This window comes from Helianthus annuus, chromosome 15, assembly GCF_002127325.2.
Source record: "Helianthus annuus cultivar XRQ/B chromosome 15, HanXRQr2.0-SUNRISE, whole genome shotgun sequence".
Taxonomy (NCBI): domain Eukaryota; kingdom Viridiplantae; phylum Streptophyta; class Magnoliopsida; order Asterales; family Asteraceae; genus Helianthus; species Helianthus annuus.
The window spans coordinates 79,284,576-79,305,567 of NC_035447.2; the positions used below are offsets into that span (position 1 = coordinate 79,284,576).

At 36.8% G+C, this 20,992-nt stretch overlaps 1 protein-coding gene and 1 long non-coding RNA gene across 13 annotated transcripts; one reads left to right on the forward strand and one right to left on the reverse strand.

The window, feature by feature from the left end:
• Positions 1 to 8,136: 8,136 nt before the first annotated feature.
• LOC110913920 lies at positions 8,137 to 9,192 on the reverse strand. The gene has a single exon (XM_022158736.1). The coding sequence runs from the start codon at positions 9,190 to 9,192 to the stop codon at positions 8,137 to 8,139; it is 1,056 nt and encodes a 351-aa protein (XP_022014428.1).
• Positions 9,193 to 9,838: 646 nt separating this feature from the next.
• Positions 9,839 to 13,574, forward strand: LOC110911975. 12 transcript variants are annotated; one of them, XR_002577545.2, is made up of 7 exons: positions 9,843 to 10,196; positions 10,282 to 10,312; positions 11,088 to 11,684; positions 11,835 to 12,034; positions 12,186 to 12,266; positions 12,350 to 12,426; positions 13,244 to 13,574. It is a non-coding gene; the product is annotated as an uncharacterized LOC110911975 (long non-coding RNA). The 12 variants fall into 12 exon arrangements; XR_002577543.2 differs by having other exon boundaries at positions 11,088 to 11,216; positions 11,308 to 12,034; XR_002577546.2 differs by having other exon boundaries at positions 9,844 to 10,196; positions 11,871 to 12,034.
• Positions 13,575 to 20,992: the final 7,418 nt, after the last annotated feature.

Below are 20,992 nucleotides of genomic sequence, written 5' to 3' on the forward strand. Positions count from 1 at the left end.
ATTCATTTTGAAGATAAAGCGTTACAATGGTGTCAATCTTTCACTAGTCAAAGGGTTGAGGGTGAGGTGTTGTCTTGGGTGGAATTAGTGGAAGCTTTAAAAGCTAGATTTGGTAAATTGTTTGATAATCCAATGACTGAGTTAAAAAAATTTAAAACAAACAGCTACAGTTCAAGAATATCATGATAAGTTTGATGCTATTATTAGTAGATTGCAATTGCCTGGGAAATATGCTTTGAGTTGCTTTATTGCTGGGTTGGAGGATGAAATATAGTTGCAAGTTAGGATGTTTAATCCTAAAAATATTCAGGAAGCTTTTTGTTTGGCAAAGTTGCAAGAAGCAACCATTAAAGCCAAGAAGAAAAAATTCGGGTTTAAATCAGCTATTTTACCTAATTCGAGTGTTAATAAGTCATTGGTACCATATGTTAAGACAGTAAATAATGAGGCTAAAAGAAGTATGATTAGAAGGACATTAACTAAGGGTGAGATGGATGATAGAAGGTCTAAAGGGCTGTGTATTAATTGTGATGAGAAGTACTCTCAGGAGCATGTATGTAGGGGTTATAAGAAACCGCAGCTGTACCATATTGAGGTTGAATGGATGGAAGAAGAAGTGGAAAATGTAGAAGAAGAGGAAGTGGTGATGGAATGTGCATAGATTTCTGTAAATGCAGTAGAAGGTAGTGATGTGTATAAGTCCATACGGGTGACAGGACATTTTGGAAAATTTGAGTTGCAACTATTGATGGATACTGGAAGCTCTCACAATTTTCTAGATCTGGCATTAGCTAAACAGTTGGGGTGTAGGTTGGTTAAAGGGCCGGCTATGTTGGTTAAAGTAGCAAATGGGCATGAGGAAATTTGTGATTTGATGGTTAAAAGGTTTAGTTGGATTATGCAAGGCATTCGGTTTGAAGCTGATGTCTATGTGATGCCTCTTGGGGGTTGTGATTTAGTGTTGAGGGTGCAGTGGTTTACCACTTTAGGCAGCATTAAGATGAATTATAATGACCGAACTGTTGCATTCAAGTTTAAAGGGAAGAAGGTGGTATTAAGGGGACAAAATGGTAAAAGATTGACTTAATTCAGCAAAGGTAGTTTAAAGAAGATATAACAGCAGAGAGGGGAGTTGGCTATGGTTCAAGTCTGTGCTATTGAAGGGTTGAGTACAAGTACTTCAGTAGTGCTACAAAAAACTCAGCAAACAGAGGAACAACAGCTGCAGTTACAGTAGTTGCTAACTGAATTTGATGATGTGTTCCAGGATTAAAGTCCTTACCTCCAACTAGAGGGCAATATGATCATAGGATTCCTTTTAAACAAGGAGCTGATGGTGTGAATTTGAGGCCCTATAGGTATCCTGTGGTGCAAAAGGATGTTATAGAGAAAATGACAAATGAGTTGTTAGAGCAAGGGGTAATCAGAACAAGTACCAACTCTTTTGCTTCACCGGTGGTACTGATTAAGAAAAAAGATAATACGTGGCGAGTGTGTATTGATTATAGGAAACTAAATCAGGTTACTATTCCTGATAGGTTTCCTATACCCTTAGTGGAAGATTTAATGGATGAGCTATGTGGAATAAGTTCTTTTCTAAACTCGATTTAAAATTTGGGTATTATCAGATTAGGATGGGGGCAGAAGATATTCATAAGACAGCATTCAAGACTCATAATGGCCATTTTGAGTTCTTGGTAATGCCTTTTGGCCTCACAAATGCTCCTTCTACTTTTCAAGGTTTGATGAATCACGTCTTTAAACAATATTTGAGGAAGTATGTGTTGGTATTTTTTGATGATATATTGGTTTATAGTCCTTGTTGGGAAACTCACATGTTACACCTAAAAGATGTATTAGCTGTGTTGAGACAACATCAGTTGGTGGCAAAAAAAAGTAATTGTGAGTTTGGTGCTACTGAGTTGGAATATTTGGGACTTATCATTTCTCAAAAAGGGGTAGCTACAGATCCTGCAAAGGTATCAGCTAATCAGCAGTGGCATGTCCCAAGAAATGTCAAAGAATTAAAGGGATTTTTGGGTCTTACGGGTTATTATAGACGATTTATGAAGGATTATGGTAGTATTACGAAACCACTGACTCAGTTACTTAAAAAGGATTCCTTTCAGTGGTCAAGTATAGCTCAGCAGGCTTTTGAGAGGTTGAAAAGTAGCATGAGTCAACCTCCTGTGTTAGCATTACCTGACTTTAGTGAAACTTTTATGGTGGAAACTGATGCTTCAGGGTATGGAATTGGGGCGGTTCTTATGCAAAAAGGGCACCCTATTGCTTACATTAGTAAAGCATTGTCTCCTAGACATATGTCTTTATCTACTTATGAGAGAGAACTGTTGGCAATTATTCACGCAGTGCAAAAATGGCAGCCATACTTGGCACACAACCACTTTGTGATCAAAACTGATCAGCATAGTCTGAAATATCTTTTGGATAGTAAAATTTCTACACCATTCCAACAAAGGTGGTTATCAAAACGGATGGGCTTTAATTTTGATATTATATACAAGAAGGGTGTTGACAATAAAGTTGCAGATGCATTATCAAGAGTGACTCATGGAGAGATCTTACAGTTGGCTGCTTCTTCAGTACACACTGATTTATGGGCTGCCATTAGAGAATGATGGACGCAAGATGAGGAGTTGGTGCAAATTATCCAAGATTTACAAAAAGATCCTTTATCTCATGGGCAGTATAGTTGGCATAATAATGAATTACGGAGGAGGGGTAAATTGGTCATTGGCAGAATAATCCATTGAGACAGCAACTTTTGAAATGGATGCATGATTCAGGGCAGGGGGTCATTCAGGAGTTCATGCAACTACAAATAGGGTTGCTAGGTTGTTTTATTGGCCCAAATTAAAAAAAGATGTCTTGGCTTATATCAGGCAGTGCACTGTTTGCCAGCAGTGTAAGTCAGAAACAGTGGCTTATCCAGGTATGTTACAGCCTTTGCCTATTCCTAAAGCTGTATGGGAAGATATAGCCATGGATTTTGTGGAAGGGTTACCTAAATCAGGGAATAAAGAGGTTATTTGGGTAGTGGTGGATAGGCTAAGTAAGGGGGCACATTTTGTAGCTTTGCAGCATCCTTTTACAGCAGTAGATGTGGCACAGATGTATTTGGATCATATATACAGGTTGCATGGTCCTCCTAAATCCATTGTGTCAGATAGGGATAAAGTGTTTGTAAGTAGATTTTGGAAAGAACTGCTGCTATTACAAGGAGTAGAACAACAAATGTCTAGCTCTTATCATCCGCAAACAGATGGGCAGACTGAGGTCTTGAATAGATGCTTGGAAAATTATTTGAGATGTATGTGTTTTGATAAGCCTAAAGAGTGGGTAAAGTGGATGCCCTTAGCTGAATATTGACAACACAACTTATCAATCTGCCATAAAATGCACTCCTTTTGAAGTCATTTATGGACAGCCACCCCCTTTTCACTTACCTTATCTGCCTGGTGAAAGTAATGTGGAAGCAGTGGATAGAAGTTTGATTGTCCGGGAAGAGGTTATTAATATCCTTAAAGCTAATTTGGTTCAAGCTCAGCAGAGGATGAAAAGACTGGCAGATGATCACCAATCGGAGAGGCGCTTTAATATAGGGGATTGGGTGTATTTGAAGCTGCAGCCTTATAGGCAGCAGTCTGTTGTTCAAAGGGGTAATCAAAAGCTGTCTGCAAAATATCTTTGACCATACTTGATTTTGTCTAAGGTAGGGGAGGTAGCTTATACTCTGCAGTTGCCAAAAGGATCCTCTATTCATCCTACAGTTCATGTGTCAATGCTTAAAAAGTATCATGGTCCTTTACCTATTGCTGAGAATAATGGGGATGTGGAACAAGTGTCTATAAAAGAGCCTAAGAGTGTTATTGAGACTAAGGTGTCTAAAAGGTTTAATAGAATGGTTGTTTACTGGTTGGTTAAGTGGAAACATGTTGGGCCAGAAGATGCTACATGGGAAGAGACAGCTGTGATAATGCAAAAGTTTCCAACTTTTGATCCTTGGGGTCAAGGATCAGGTTATCAGGGGGTACTGATACAGACCAATAGTCAGTGGTTAGTCAACAGTGGATTAGATTGGGTTGTTGGTTAGCATCAGTGGATAGATAGGGTTAGCAGTAGATTGATAGTCAGCAGTGGATTGATAATCAGCAGCGGATTGAGTTACAGGATAGCAACAGCGGGTTGGGTTGGTTAGCAACAGAGGTTTGGGGTTGTTAGTTAGTTAGGCAGTTAGAAGGTTAGTTGGTTAGTAGTTGTAAGGGTTGTTGTAAACTGTGTGTATAAAAGGGGAAGACTATAATAGTTTAGGGTATCTTGTGAAATAATATTCAGTTTCCTTCCTAAATTCTCTGTCAACCACCATTAACGAACTTTCAGAAGCTTATTCAATCAATTAGCTCCCTAAGCGTTAATAGAACTTGACCATTGTTAATCAATCTCAAGTTCATTCAATTTCAATCCTTATCACAAACATACACTTTAGTCCTAAAGTACATACATGATTGCATATGAAGTTCAATGTACAACTATAACAGGGTGTCTTGTAATTTTTGGGAGTTAAACTTTAAAGTGAGGTGTACGGATCATGTATATCTTTTACCTAATATACCAATATTATAAGAAATAATTTCCTTGCCTTCTTCTCATTAACAACGTAATATATATAGTACAGACAGAATCTCCTACTGATATGGAGATATATTATGATAAATATTTACAATCAAATCCTAAATTATATAAATGATCTATTACACCCCCGCAGTCGAAGCGAAGGGTGGCCGGATGCTGAGACTGGATCTGAAATCATCAAACAAGACACGTGGCAGTCCCTTAGTAAAGATGTCAGTGATCTGATGGCGAGACGAGACATGCAACACGCGAATGCGACCCTTCTGAACCTGCTCTCGAACAAAATGAATGTCTAGTTATATATGCTTCGTGCGTTGATGCTGAACAGGATTACCAGACAAATAAACTACACTGACATTGTCACAATAAACCAAAGTAGCACGAGAAAGAGGATGGCATAACTCGAGAAGAAGATTCCTAAGCCAGCAGACTTCAGCAACAACATTCGCCACCTCGCGATATTCAGCTTCAGCACTAGAACGGGTGATTGTCTACTGCCGTTTCGAGGACCAAGAAATCAGATTGTCCCCAAGATAGACACAATATCCAGAGGTGGATCGTCGAGTGTCAGGGCAACCTGCCCAGTCAGCGTCAATGTAAGCCCGCAAGGAAGACGTATTAGTCGCACCTAAATGAAGTCCCAAGTCAAATATGCCCTGTATATACCGAAGAACCCGTTTTAAAGCATTCCAATGAGCAGCTGTGGGAGAATGCATATGCATGCAAATTTTCTGAACGGCATAAGAAATGTCTGGACGGGTGAAAGTGAGATACTGAAGCGCACCCGCAAGACTAGGATATATGGTAGGATCATCATGAAGAGTACCAGAATGGGCACTGAGTTTGGACTGCGTATCCACTGGCGTGGCAACGGGCTTACACGTATCCATACCGGCTCAATGAATGATATCCTTAGCATAAGCCGACTGAGAAAGAAACATATGGTTTCCGAACCGTGTTACCTGAATACCCAAAAAATAAGATAACGGCCCCAAATCTTCACAGCAAACTCACCTGCCAGACAGGCCATAAGCCGATTGCGAAGAACATCCAATGAAGTGGTGAGATTAATATCGTCTACGTAAATGAGCAGGTATGCAGTGTCATGACCATGAAGATAAACAAACAAAGAGTTATCGGAAATACTCTACTTAAAACCCTGTAAGACCACGAAATCCGTCAAACGCTGGTACCATGCACGAGGCGCCTGTATGAGACCGTATAACGATTTCTTTAGAAGACAAACATGGTCCGGGTAGTCGAGACTACGAAAGCCCATCGACTGATACATGTAGACGGTCTCATGCAAATTACCATGAAGAAACGCGTTCGTAACATCCAACTGATTAATGGTCCATGATTGTGCCAAAGCCAATGATAAAACCAACCGAATAGTAGCCGGTTTGACAACCGGACTAAATGCCTCCCCGCAGTCTATACCCGGTTGTTGGCGACAACTGTCACATACAAGACGGGCTTTATAACGCGCCAAACTCCCATCAGAATTAAATTTATGTTTAAACAACCATATGCTACGTATAATATTCATATTCGGTTTTCGAGGAACCAACTCCCAGGTCCTATTTTTAAGGCGTGCACTAAACTCATCGGTCATGGCACGGTGCCATTCGGGAATGGTCAAGGCAACCTGTGGATTTCGGGGTATGGGTGCAATGGTGGTTATGGATAGGTTAAATAACTGTTTAGGCTTAACAATACCACTCATTGAGCGGGTTCGGATAGTCCAAGGTGGTATGGTTTGCGTTGGCTTAGCCGCTGGGGAAGGAGTTGGGTGGGATGATAAGGTGGTTGAGTGCGAGTCAGAGGTGGTGGGAGAAGCCGAAGAATGGAGAGGGGAGGTGTTTGGGCCGGGAGAGTGAACGGGTTGAGACGATTGGGTTTGAGAAACAGACGAGAAAGAAGAGGTGTGAGAGGAGGGGCTGTGTTGGTGGGCCGATTGGGTTTGGGATTGGGTTTGGAATTGGGGCGTGGCTGTTGGGCTAGGCGAGGCGGGTGGGGAGGGAGTATGGGCCGGTGATGTAGTTGAGTGGGCTGGTGATGTTGAGGGGTGGATAGGTGGGAAGTAACTGGGCTGGTCAGGTGGGCCTGGTGGGGAGGGAGTGGATGCGAGAGGTGGCTGTGAGAGAAGGACAGAAGGAGTGTGAAGGAAATCATAGGAGTGAGAGTTGGAAGGAGATTGAAATTTGTAAGGGAATATGGACTCTTCGAAGTATACGTGTCGGGAAGTAAAAAATTGACGGGTTTGGAGGTCGAAATATTTGTAGCCTCGGTGATTTTGCGGGTATCCAAGGAAAACACCTGGTTGTGACCAGTTAGCAAGTTTGTGTATGGTAGTGGAAGGTAGGAGAGGATAGCACAGACACCCGAAGACACGAAGGTGTTGATATTCGAGTTTACAATTGTATAATAGGGACGTTGGTGACAAAAAATCATGGTTTTTGCTTGGAAGAATGTTTAGAAGGTACGTGGCGGTTTCAAGAGCATGGTGCCAAAAAGACAGCGGTAGGTTGGCTTGGGCTAGGAGAGTGCGGAGCATATTGTTGATAGTGCGGATTTTGCATTCCGCCTTACCATTTTGGGAGGATGTGTAGGGGCAGGAGAAACGGAAGTGCATACCGTGGGCGTTGCAAAATTGCAAAAAATTGTTATTGGCATATTCTTTACCGTTATCGCATTGAAACTGTTTAATTTTGCGTTCAAATTGGGTGGTAATGTGATTATAAAAGTTGACAAATGTGGCAAATACTTGGGACTTGGTGGTGAGAGGAAATGTTCATAGAAAATTAGTGCAATCATCAAGAAATAGAACATAATATCGATGGCCTCCGATGCTTAGGACAGGGGAGGTCCATAAGTCACTATGCACGATATCAAAAGGTAAATGAGTGCAATTAACAGAATCATAAAACGGTAGTTTGACACTTTTACCAAACACACAAGATTCACACAATTTATTGGTTTTTGCTAAAAGAAATACGAGAAGAAATTTTCAAAGAATGCAATAAAGTGTCGCCAGGGTGGCCTAAGCATTGATGCCAGCAATCTTGAGTAACAGCAGCAAGTGCAGAAGGTTGGGAGACTGTGGATAGAGGTTGTGTCAGCGGATAAAGATCGTCGGTGCTGTTGCATCTAAGGATAGGCGCTCGAGTTTTGAGATCCTTCACAAGAAAACCAAAAGGCTCAAACTCGATGGATACAAGGTTATCAGTAGTAAGGCGGCGTACGGAGATCAGATTTTTAATGATGTTAGGGGCAAAAAGGACATTGTTTAGTTTTAAAGGTGGAAAGGGTGGTGGTAAAGTTTAGTTTAGTTGCCTTGTGCCAAAACTGGAATTGCCATGCCATTACCAACAATAATATTTTTGTCAGTGCAGTTATTAAAATTAGACGGAAAGTAGATACCTTGTTCGTTGGCCGAATGGGAGGTTGCGCCCGTGTCCATGAACCCGTGGTCTGGTTGATTCAGGGCCATGGTGTAAAATGCCTGCTCAGTATCCGTAGGTGTGTATGTCGCGGAACCGTCTTGGTCGGGTCGGGGTCCGAGTATGCCTGCGAGTTCGGACTAGGAGTGTTCGGTTTGGAGGGATATGGGCAAGGTGGTGCTGTTTGGGCCGATGGAGAGGAGGAACCATTCAGAAGTGAGGCCCATTGATTGGCGGTCCAGTTACTTGGGAACACAATGTATGGATGAGATGGATTGTTGGATTGTTGGCCACGGTTATTATAGTTGCGGCCACGACCACGACCGCGTCCGCGTGAGCGACCACGACCGCGATTCGAAGTAGTGTAGTAGTTTGGCGTTTGAGGCGAACTTTGTGATGGTGAGGAGATAGAAGTCGTGAGTGCAGTGGTGGAATGTTGGGCTGCGCGGGCGGTTTGACGCTTCTTCTTATCTTCTTCCATAGTGAGACGTGATCGTACCTCATTAAAATCTGGAAGCAGGTCGCAATTCTGTAACACGGTTGAGATGCTATCATATTGTTCCGTGCGACCTGTTAAAATCTTAATCACCAACATCTTATCATCAACAGGAGAACCAACTGCCTTTAGTTGATCAGCCAGATGTTTGGCCCGTTGACAGTACTCGGACAGAGAGGAGAAACCATCGAGGCCGAGATGTGCGAATTCCTGGCCAAGAAATATAGCCCGAGTGGTTTTGTTGTCATTAAACTGGTTCTGCAGGGCTGTCCATGCCTCGTATGCCGTTTGTCCGGGAGTGAGGATGATGTGGAGAAGAGCGTGGGAGATAGTCGCGTAAATCCATTGAAGGACAACCGCATCAATGCGCTTCCAAATAGCAGATTCGGCGGCTTCAACCGCTTTTTTTTTGGGATCGGTGGTGGAGGAGGTTGCGGCTGCAGCCGGTGGGCTGAGGTGGTCAAGGACTTCAAACACCCTGCACTGAACCTGAAAGAGAGTGGACCAGGTGGTGTAGTCGGCTGAGTCGTTTTCCAGCGTGATGGGGATGTGAGTCTTGATGTTCGAGACCGCGAGAGCCGGGTGTGTTTTAGTTTCCATGAGGGAAGGAAGGGGAGGCAGAGGAGCAAGAGAAGAAGGTGAATCGGAGGTTGAGGAAGAGAACCGGTGGCGGCAATCAGATGTAGGGTAGGATCGATAGGTATGATACCATATAAGAAATAATTTCCTTGCCTTGTTCTCATTTTTTTTTTTTTGAAAGGTGACTTTCAATATGTACATGGACCGTTGGTCACCGGGTCCCCGTCAAAGACGGTTACCCGTTAGCCCAGCATTCTCAGACGCGATGTTCTATCGGGCCCCGGCTGCCGCTCTGACTTGCCTTCTTCTCATTAACAACGTAATATATATAGTACAAACAGAATCTCCTATTGATATGAAGATATATTATGATAAATATTTATAATCAAATCCTAAATTATATAAATGACCTATTAAATATGGTTGGTTTAACTGTTTACTAGTGAACTATAACATTGATAAAGATATTGTGTGTAAAAAGAGAAAATTCAACTTTATCTTGTTATAAGTCATCTTTATTAGACATAATATAATGTTATATATTTTCTATTTATATATACTCTAATTTGCAACAACTTTGTGCATTAGTGTGTTGTACAAGAGGCTTTACTTATTTTATGAGCATCTCATTATTGCACTTTGTGTTGTTTTCTTTGTAACCTTGACATCAGCTTCTTCTTTAAGCAGTTAAAACCACAAACAAACCCTAACTCAAATGGGCGTCTTCTCCACACCTTCCTTCCAATACCTAAAGTCGTGGGTGTTGTTTAAGCTAGAGAGAGAGTGAGAGAGCCCCAAATGAGAAAGGGCAGAAAAGAAAGGAAACCGAGAGGTACCAGTCTCCAGTGACGACGGATCCACGGTGGTTCTGCGGCAACGGCACCATCAAGGCGATACTACTCTGGTGCGTGCTTCATCCACCGCCAGTAATCTGTAGACGGTGAACACGGTTGTTGGGTTGGCTGGTTTCAACAAACGACGGTGGTGCAGTGCAAATAGCGATTCCAATCTTCTGCAAAATTCGGGTTTCTTACTCCTTCAACCTTATTTCATTGTTCCATTCAACTTTTCACCACCGCTAACCTGATTTGGTCTTTTTTTGTTGTATAGTTTGTCTACTCAAATCTTAATGCGTTAACAGGTATGTAAGCTAAAAATATCATTTTTGTTTCTGATTTTGTATGTAGATCTAGTATCGTATATGATATTTTAGCATTTTTGTTCTTCAATCTGAAGAGGGTATACATGTTTTTTTTTCTTCTACTTGAGAAGCAAATTAATAAAAGAAATTAGGTATTTTTAACTAGATTTTGTGCATATGAAGGTGTCACTGTTCTTTGATTGCTAGCAAGGTTTGTGGGTAATAACTAACAAAAGTAAGTCATCCGTTGGTTCTTGTATATAATAACTAATTCTTTACCTTATTAAAATGGCAAGATACAGCTGGTAAATGTGGTTAGACATGAACCAATATATTTGGCTGATAAGACTTAAACCAACTATACATTTGGCTACGAATTTGGCTTCTTGGATATATATGGATCAAGGAACGCACAAGGGCACAAGGGACTGGCACTTTGATTCTAGAATTGAAATGGGTACTGGTACCGGTATTGAAAATACCCGTTACAGTACGGATCAGTATTTTAAGGTAAAAAACGGCAAATACCGGTACCGAAAACGCTTAATGTCGGCACCGAATCAGTACCGAAAATCTAGTCGTTCAGGAAATACGGTATCGGTTCTGAACCGGTACCCAGTACCATTTGCTTTCTTTAAAGAATCTTGGTGGGTTTTTATTAGGGACTCAATTCAATCAATTTCATGACCTAATTGTTCTCAACATAAGTCACAACTCATTCTCTAGATCACTCCCAGTTGGGATATTTAATCTTACAAACTTGAACACTTTACAGGATCACTCCCACCAGATGTTTGTGAAATTGCCTCAGTGAAAGTTCTCAACTTTGCTTGAAGTTATTTCAGTGGGCCCATTCCAAATTCATATGGGTTATGCAAGAATCTTGATATTATTCATCTTGCTGGTAATTTGTTAAGTGGGTATTTACGTATTGAATTTGGTCAGTTAAAAATTGTCACTCATATGGAGATTGGTTACAATTCTTATCAAGGTAGCATCCCATGGCAATTTGGTAATATGAGTGAGCTTAGATATCTTGATATTGCTGGTGCTAATCTATCAGGAACAATCCGAAACGAGTTAGGTACTTTAGTTAATCTTGCCACACTATTTCTATTCAAAAACTCTCTGTTCGGGATGATCCTGAACGAATTCGGCAACATTTCGATGATTTCGAGCTTAGATCTTTCGGATAACTTGCTTTCGAGTCCGATTCTCGACAGTTTTTCGAACTTGAAAAGTTTAAAACTATCAAGTGCTATGTATAACGACATGAATGGTTTTGTTCCTGAAGGGATAGCTAAGCTTCCTAATCTTGAATCACTTCTTATTTGGGATAACTTCTTTAGTGGCACACTGCCACAAGAATTGGGTATGCATTCTAAACTCAAATGAGTATTTTTCACTTATAATTCAAAAGTTTCTATCTTTTGCAATTTAACCCCTTTGATTTTTTTTTACGTTTAACCCAAAGCTTTTCATCATTTGCAATTATGAGCCTTTCCATGTCTTGCAAAAGCAGCTTCAAAGCTGCCACTTTGTTTGCGTATGTCAACAGGATCAGCACGATTAAAGGAAAACGAAGATTGATGGAGAGAACCTGTGTGGGGATGAAGATGGGCGATTGTCAGTTGGAGATAACGTGGGCGGCTGCAATGTCGAATGAAGATGAAGGAGACACTGATAGCATGCGTGGTTCCTTTCAGATGCAGGTCATTCAAAGTAGGTCACTTTTAAATTGTCAATGTTATTTGGAAGGGTGCGTACCTGGGTAGGGGAGGCGTACTCAGCTAAATTTTCCTTTTTTAGTCTTATCAACCACTTACAATCCGAATACTAAAATAAATTTAGTAAATGTTTTCATTATTGCAAGATACCATAAAATTTGAGAAAGCCCCAACAACAGCAGTAAAAATCAACCCGACCTCTGCGGCACCAGTCACCACATAAACAGGTAACACGTTCCATTGTGCTTACTTTAAATGTATGTTTTCAGCTAAATATGACTTTTTGTAATAATTTTTTAATGACTTCCAGATTGAGTAACCTTGATACCAATGTGAATAAGGTCACCATCGCAATAACAATTACTCTCCATGGAATATCCATGACCGGTAAGCACAACATGTCTACAATAAATTTATTGATCCAATGCTAAAGTATCACAATGCTGCTCCTGCTATGGTTGTTAGCTTGGCATGGGTTCAATTCTAGCCGATAAATGGTTTATAACTTTTTTTATAATATCCTGAATCTATATCTGATACGTTTTCCGATAGACGGTTTCTAACTTTTTTTATAATATTCTGAATCTATATCTGATACGTTTTCCAGGCTTTTTTTGGCATGTTAGTATTTTTTCCATCCTTATTAAATTTATATATTTTTAAAAACATTTTAAAATTTTAAGTTACTTCATTTCATTTATTTTTAGGAATTGTTATATGTGGTAAACTTCGTGATATACCACTTTAGCTTTTAAATTATTTTCATATAAACAATTGACGTTTAGAAAAATGATATGGGTCGGGTTGAATTGACCCACATAATTTTTATCCTAAACTTTTATGTTAGGTTGAAGATTTAGGAATTGATGGTCTCAAATAATATACTTTTTAAATGAACATTCAAATTCTTCCCTAATACATGTAACTGTATATTATATTTTATATTTTATGTTGATTCTTTTGTATATTATTAAGTAACTTTATCTTTGGTTGTTTCTCTTCAACTACCTCATTTTTATCATGCATGCCATGCAGCCCTATTCGATCTTTAGTCGAAGAAGGCTTTAGCGTGGGCAAGAGATCAGATATGAGGCTATATTGTGGTTCAAGAAACCTTAAAAGAATGCCTTATCGGGTTTTATATTTAACCTGTTTGATTTGATACGTAAGTTATTCTAATTCTGTGTTTTTTCAACCATTTTAGGATAGATTCAAATCCTTGGAATCCTCTGGAGTTGTTGTTCAAGGTCATGTTACATCAGATTAAAGTGTCTTTGGCGTGCCAGATTGTACAGACTTTGGGCAGATTGCTGCTCGGACTTTAGTCAGATTGCGGGTCACTAGATCATATTGTGATTTCATTATGTAGCATTTTTTTTGTTAGCGGGTCAAATTTCCACAGCTTCGTTACATGTAACTTAATATGTGAACTTACAAATAATGATTTCTGAAAATGTTACTAGAATACTCTGCCAACAATTGTTGATCACCATGATAGCCCCGCCCACATCGCGGCAGGGGCTCCATCTAGTTTATTCTATTTGCTTTAGTCACAGATCTGTAGGCTTGTTAGGCCCTACGTTAGATATTTTGTAGGCTAAATTGTACATTCTAGTTTATTCTATTTCCATAGCTTTAGTCACGAAAGGAATTTTATCATGCCAAACACTAAAATAAAATATTTCAGTGGTTACATAAATTTTTGGATGTCCGGATATATACAGAACGTAAGATATGCGCGAAAATGCAAACTTGTGCACTTTTTGAGGCTTTTAGTCCCTGTTGATCAAATAAGTTTATTTTTGCGCACCAAACACCTCTAAGCCTATTTCTAAGCTATGTAAAGGATATTTAGGGCATGTTTAACTTATGATCATACTCCGGAAGGTTCGATACCATACGAATCGATAGACTTTTGCAGTTTGACGCAAATAGTCCCTTTTAATGCGCAAACTTGCGCATATCATCGTTTAATAGCATTGAAGCCTTATCTAATCCTTATTAGGAATTCATGAGAGTATTATTAAACATCACGATGCTTCGGGTTCGCTAAAAGGTCATTCAGAGGTATAATTAAACATATTGACACTTTTAACCCCTTAAAATTGCAAAGTTGCGCGTAACTTCACTTAAAGGATTAAAAACCTTAGACGGCCATTAATTGGCATTCCTGAGAGTATAATCAAATATCTTGAAGCTCTCGGTTTGTTAAAAGGTCACTCAGAGGTAAGAATTAACATGTTGACGCTTTTAACCCTTTATTGCGCAAACTTTCAATAAATTACGCAAACGGCTACACTTGATCAACAAGTGGCTTATCTGTGAATATAAATACCGTACGAGGTTATTTAGAAACTTATTTTAGGTATGTTAACACTTTCAGTCCTTCTGTAATCAAAGTTTTTCGATTTTTCAAAAAATTAGTCCCTTAAATTCAATGTTTTGACTTTATTAGGGTTTATTACACGTGTCAATACATTATTGGACGTGATTTTACGAGGTGTTACAAAAATGATGTTAATGATATTGGAACAATTTAGTACCAGTAGTTGTGAGCAATTTGTAACGTGACTCCCCGATATTTCCGCCGCATGTTGTTATATTACGCGATTGGGGTGCTACAATTTTTTTACATTTTTTTTTATAAAAAAATTGCTATTTTTATATATAAAAGAAAATTAAAAAAAACTTGTACTGCACATGTGCATTACATGCTTAAAATTAGCTTTTTGAGTCTAGTTTAGCTTTTAGGGTTAGTTTTTTTGGAGGTTTAGGATTAGGATTAGGTTTTTGGGTGTGAGGGGGAGGGGGGTTTAGGTTTTTGGGGGGTGGGGGGAGGGGGTTAGGTTTTTTTCGGGTTTATGTTTAGAGTTTAGTTTTAGGTTTTCGAGGGGGGTGGGGGTTTAGGTTTTCGGAGGGTGGGGAAGGTTAGGTTTTTGGGGGTGGGGGGTTTAGGTTTTTGGGGGGTGTCAGTGGGGGGTGGGTTAAGTGGTTTAGGCTTTCTGTATTAGTGCACATGTATAGTACAACAAAAAAAAAGATTTTTTGAAATTTTTTTTCCATACATAAAAAGTAGCGCTTTTTTTTATAAAAAAATGTAAAAAAAATAATTTTTGGTATGTTTTTTTGGCTTTTTTAGTTAGTTTTTTGGTTTTCTCATTTGAACCCTCCACTATATATATATATATATATATATATATATATATATATATATATATATATATAGGGTAAGGTTAATGCGAGAACCACCTTTATTGCGAGAACCACGAGAACCAATGTGAACACAACCAAAAATAGCTAAAAAACCTAAAAAAACCTAACTCCCCCCCCCCAAAAAAAAAAACCTAACCCCCCCCCCCCCAAAGCGAAAATGCTAAAAACTAAACCTCTAAAAAACCTAAAAAATAAAAAAAAAAATTAAATACTTTTTACATTAAAATCGCTACTTTTAGTAGCCAAATTTTTTTTTTAAATTAAATTTTTTTTGCTACTAAAAGTAGCGATTTTTTGATAAAAAATATTAAAAAAAAAATTGTGTGTGTTTTTTAGCTATTTTTAGGTATTTTTGGTTATGTTCACATTGGTTCTCGCAATAAAGGGTGGTTCCTAACAGATCCTTCTTCTATATATATATATATAGAGAGAGAGGGGGAGAGAGAGAGAAAGAGAGAGAGAGAGTGAGTGAGGGGTCGGTTATTGTATCCCTTAACGTACGACGCGTACGCGGTTTATGTATAACATACGATTTTGTTATTTTGGTTGTCCGAGTTTATGATCATGCAATTTTGAGATATAACATGTGAACAACCGTTTTTTGGGGAGTAAGAGTTTGTGAGCCATGCGAGTTTATACATGTTCAGGTTTGTATAACATGCGATTATGACATGTCCGAGTTTGTGAAGCATGCGATTATGACATGTCGGGGTTTGTGTATAACATGCGATTTCTAATCGTGTATGCGTCGTACGTTAAGGCCAATTGTACAAAACACCACAATTTCAACCATAAAGCACACTCAAAATCCACAAATAACAGAGTGAAAATCACTAAAACACAATATCCAAACATAAAAGTCAATAAAAACTTCAAACACACCATCGTAGAACTATGAATATATAACACAACATGATGATCAAAATAAAACACACTAATATTAGTCATTCGATAATCAAAGCCCATACAAAACACAACATAAAACTCATAAATACGCGTTTTAGTAATCTTCGCTTTGTTATTTGTGGGTTTTGAGTATGTTTTATGGTTGACATTATGGTGTTTTATGACTTTTTACACTTTGTAGAAAAAATGGACTATATATATATATAGTGGAGGGTTCAAATGAGAAGAAATTCTTTGTAAGAAGAAAAAAGAAGAAATTTCAACCAATAGGAATGCTTCATTAGAGTTCATTAAATATTTGTACTTAATGTAACTATAAGGGTATGTTAGTAAACTTACATACATCATTAATTGGTAATTTCATCTTTAATATTAAATTTATAACTTATTTTTAAGATATATATTTTTCATAAAAAATAAAAGTAAAAATTCATTTATAGTGTAGGTTAAATACGAGGCGTGTAGGATAAATTACGAGTTGTGTAGGATAAATTTCAATATGTGTAGGATAAATTTCGAAATGTGTAGGATAACTTTTGATGTGTGTAGGCAAAAATATTTAGTGTGGAGGATTATAGTCTTAGTGACTAATTACTTAGTCAAACATAATAATAAATGAGATGAGAAAAAATCTATTTAATGTTTTACAATTGTACCCTTTTATTCTTTTTCTTCTCAATAAAATTTTCTTCTCAAATGAACCTTCCCCTATATATATATATATATATATATATATATATATATATATATATATATATATATATATATATATATATATATATATATATATATATATATGCGATTATGACATGTCCGGGTTTGTATATAACATGCGATTTCTAATCGTGTATGCATCGTACGTTAAGGCCAATTGTACGATACACTATATATATATATATATATATATATATATATATATATATACAGGGTGGGTTTCGGCTACAAAGTCCATTTTTCCTACAAAGTGTACAAAGTCATAAAACACCAAAATTCCAGCCATAAAACACACTTAAAACCCACAAATAACATAGTGAAAATTACTAAAAACCCAATATCTAAACCCTAACAATCCATAAAAACTTCAAACACACCATCGTAGAACTATGAATATAAAACACAACATGATAATTAACATAAAACACGCCAATGTTAGTCATTCGATAATCAAAGCCTTGTCATCCAAAACACAATAGAAAATCCACAAATATGACGTTTTAGTAATCTTCACTTAGTTATTTGTGGATTTTGAGTGTGTTTTATGGTTGACATTATGGGGGGTTAGGTTTTCTTTTTTTTGGTGGGGGGGGGGGGTTAGCTTTTAGCATTTAGCTTGGGGTGGGGTCTGGGTTTGGGGGTGGGGGGTAGGGGTGGGTGGGTTGGTGTTTTTAGGTTTTTGGTGGTGTAGTGTATTTATTTTGTTGTGTTCAAATTGGTTTTCGCGTTCTCGCAATAAAGGTGGTTCTTGCATGAACCCTACATATATATATATATAGGGAGAAGATCATGCGAGAACCACCTCTTATTGTGAGAACCGCGAGAACCAATGTTAACACACAAAAAATGCCTAAAAATAGCTAAAAATCACACAAAAATTTTTTTTTTTGAATTTTTTAATATTTTTTATAAAAAAATCGCTACTTTTCGAAGCAAAAAAAAAAAATTAAATTTTTTTTAAAAAAAAAAATTAAATTTTTTTTTAAAAAAAAAAATTAGCGATTTTAAAAAAATTTTTTTGGCTTCTAAAAGTAGCGATTTTAACATAAAAAATATTAAAAAATTCAAAAAAAATTTTTAGATTTTTTTTAGATTTTTTTAGGTTTTTTGGGGGTTTAGTCTTTAGCATTTTAGCTTGGGGGGGGGGGGGGGGGGGTGGGGTTAGGTTTTTGGGGGGTGGGGGAGGGGGGTTTAGGTTTTTTTTTTTTTGGGGGGGGGGGGGTTAGGTTTTTTTTTTGGGGGGGGGTGGGGGGTGGGGGTTAGGTTTTTTTTAGTTTTTAGGTTTTTTTTAGTTTTTTTTAGGTTTTTTTAGCTATTTTAGGTTGTGTTCACATTGGTTCTCAAGGTTCTCACAATAAGGGTGGTTCTCGCATGAGCCCCTCCCTATATATATATATATATATATATATATATATATATATATATATATATATATATTAATGTATGAAATAATTATGATTATTTCAAAAAATCATAACACAAAATTAGTTTAAAAGTCAACAATATATTTCTAAGGATTGTATCATACATTTTAAAAATTGTAATTACTTAAGCTTTTAAAGTTACATTTTTATTCTCTCTATATGTATTATACTATGACTGATTGCATTACAATTTAGGTCACTAAAGTTTGGCATGTTTAAAACTTTCACTTCAAAATGGAAAAACAGTAATTTACTTTCTTTTATTTTTTTACACACACAACAATAAATATATTTAAAAATCATTTTTGAAAAAGATAAGCTTTATTAAATATTGAAAGATAATATAACTTTTTAAAAGTTTCTTTTTTTAGTTTAATAATTAAAACAACCTATTTGAAAAGGCTATTATATAATATCATGAATTAAAAGTCAATGTTAAAAAAAAAACCCATTATGGGCATGTTTGGCTAAACTTTTTGAAACAACTTATTGATTTATTGGCTTTTTAAAAGGTCATCAGTTTCGAAATGATATTTGGCAATGAGGGTGTATATGAGGAGAAAAAGCCAATAAGTCAATAAGTCACTCCATACTGACTTTTCCAAAAAACTAATAAGTTGTTTCAAAAAGCTTAGCCAAACATGCCCTAAAAAGGGCATATTTGATGCAAAATAATAATAATAATAATAATAATAATAATAATAATAAATAATAATAATAATAATAATAATAATAATAATAATAATAATAAACTTTACTTCTACAATAAGTATTTTCTAAGAGAAGCTCTTGTTTATAAAAACTAAAGCAGAACTAATAAATTAAAAATATGCTTTATTTTTTTGAAGACTCATTTGATAACAAAGGAAAGGACAAAAAGAATATAATTCAGATTAAATAAAATTTATTAGTAATATTATTCAATTAGAATAATATTATTCAATTAGAATAATATTATATAATAACAATTAAAAAACATGATAAGATTCAGTAGTGCACAACTAGGATAGTCACCTAATTTAAATAACAAACATAAACAATTTTACAAGAACTAAATAAATTAACATGCAACAAATCTCTACAATTAGGGTTGTAAATGAAATGAGCGTTTATGAATTGTTCGTTAACTTATCCGGTGCGAAGTTCACTTATATTTGTTTTTTCTATTTAGTGACAAAGAATCTCATAGGTAAACCCATCCTGCTCAGGGCTATGTCCAAAGTCGACTCCTAGACCGCCATAAGACCGTGCCCCCCGATGCGCGGGAACCGGATGAAATCCGTAAACCCTCGCCCCCCGCCAAATTCAAACCCTGGATTAAAGTCCGATTCGTCCCTTCACCCAGATGTCCCTCAAAAATGGTTCAAGCGAGAATCGAACCCGCGTCTCCACTAGAGAGGGCAGACCAATTTACCACTAGACCAAGTTCTCAGGACTATATCCGTTTATTTAATAAAAAACGCACATGAACATGATTTTTTGTTCATTTAATTAAACGAACGAACATTAACACATGTTTTGTTCGTTTATTTACATTTGTTTATATTTGTTCATTTATGTTCATTTAAATCTAAATACATAATTAGTTATATTTATATGAATATTAAACATAAAAGGACCTTTCTAACTACTTATATAAATACAAACAACTGGTAATTAGGCTTTCTAGTAATAAAAATAGGTTTTTCAATATAATTTATCATAATTAATCGCTAATTTATATAAAAAAAATACTTTTATGTTTGGTAAATTATGTTCATTAATGTTTCTTCAGTTATTATTGATTGTTAAATTATGTTTATTTAAGCTTGTTTGTTTATGTTTGCTTACGTTCGTAAACTGTTCGTTTAGATTTTAAATGAACGAACATAAATGAATACGAACATATCTATTTTCTGAATAAACAAACATGAATAAGAAAATATGTTTGTGTTCGTATCGGTTAAAGTTAAATGAACGAACACGAACAAGTCTTTGTTCATGTTCATTGAGTTCATTTACAGGCCTATCAACAATATCATAGGAAGATTAAAAAAAACAATTAATATCAAATGCTTTAAAGAAATATATATCGCATACCTAAATTAACATAAAAAGCATACAACTAAAAGAGTAAACTGCAATTTTACCCCCTGAGGTTAGGGGTCATTGGCATGTCTACCCCCCTAAGGAAATAATTGCAATTTTACCCCCCACTGTTTGCTCTTATGTTGCAACATTACCCCCCGGGGTCAAAGTCAATAACAGATCTGTTAACTCTAAGTTGAAATTACTATATTACCTTTCCATTTTACCCCCCAACATTCCTGTTAAGTCGCACAATTTCCCCCCACTGGTAAATTACTAATTTGTCCTTTCTTATTACCCCCTGTACTTTGTGTTAATACACAACATTACCCCCTGTAACTTCCAAAACCCTTCCCACCAAAATCAAAAACCTGATCTATGATTATATAATCAAAAATCTGTGATTTTTGAACACGTAATCTGATTTTGATCATATAAACACCTAATTCTGAATCAATTCACTGTGCTTTTGTTTTATTTCTTAAATCATCTAACCTAATTATGATTTCTGAAATCAAGCATAGCATACCTGTTCAAAATCAAGCATACCTGTTCAAAATCAAGCATACCTGTTCAAAATCAAGTATATCTGATCATGTATGTTGCACTAACAATGTGTTCAGGTATGC

Coding starts and splice junctions, on each gene's coding strand:
- LOC110913920 (XM_022158736.1), bottom strand. CDS start 9,192: ATGGAAACTAAAACACACCCGGCTCTCGCGGTCTCGAACATCAAGACT.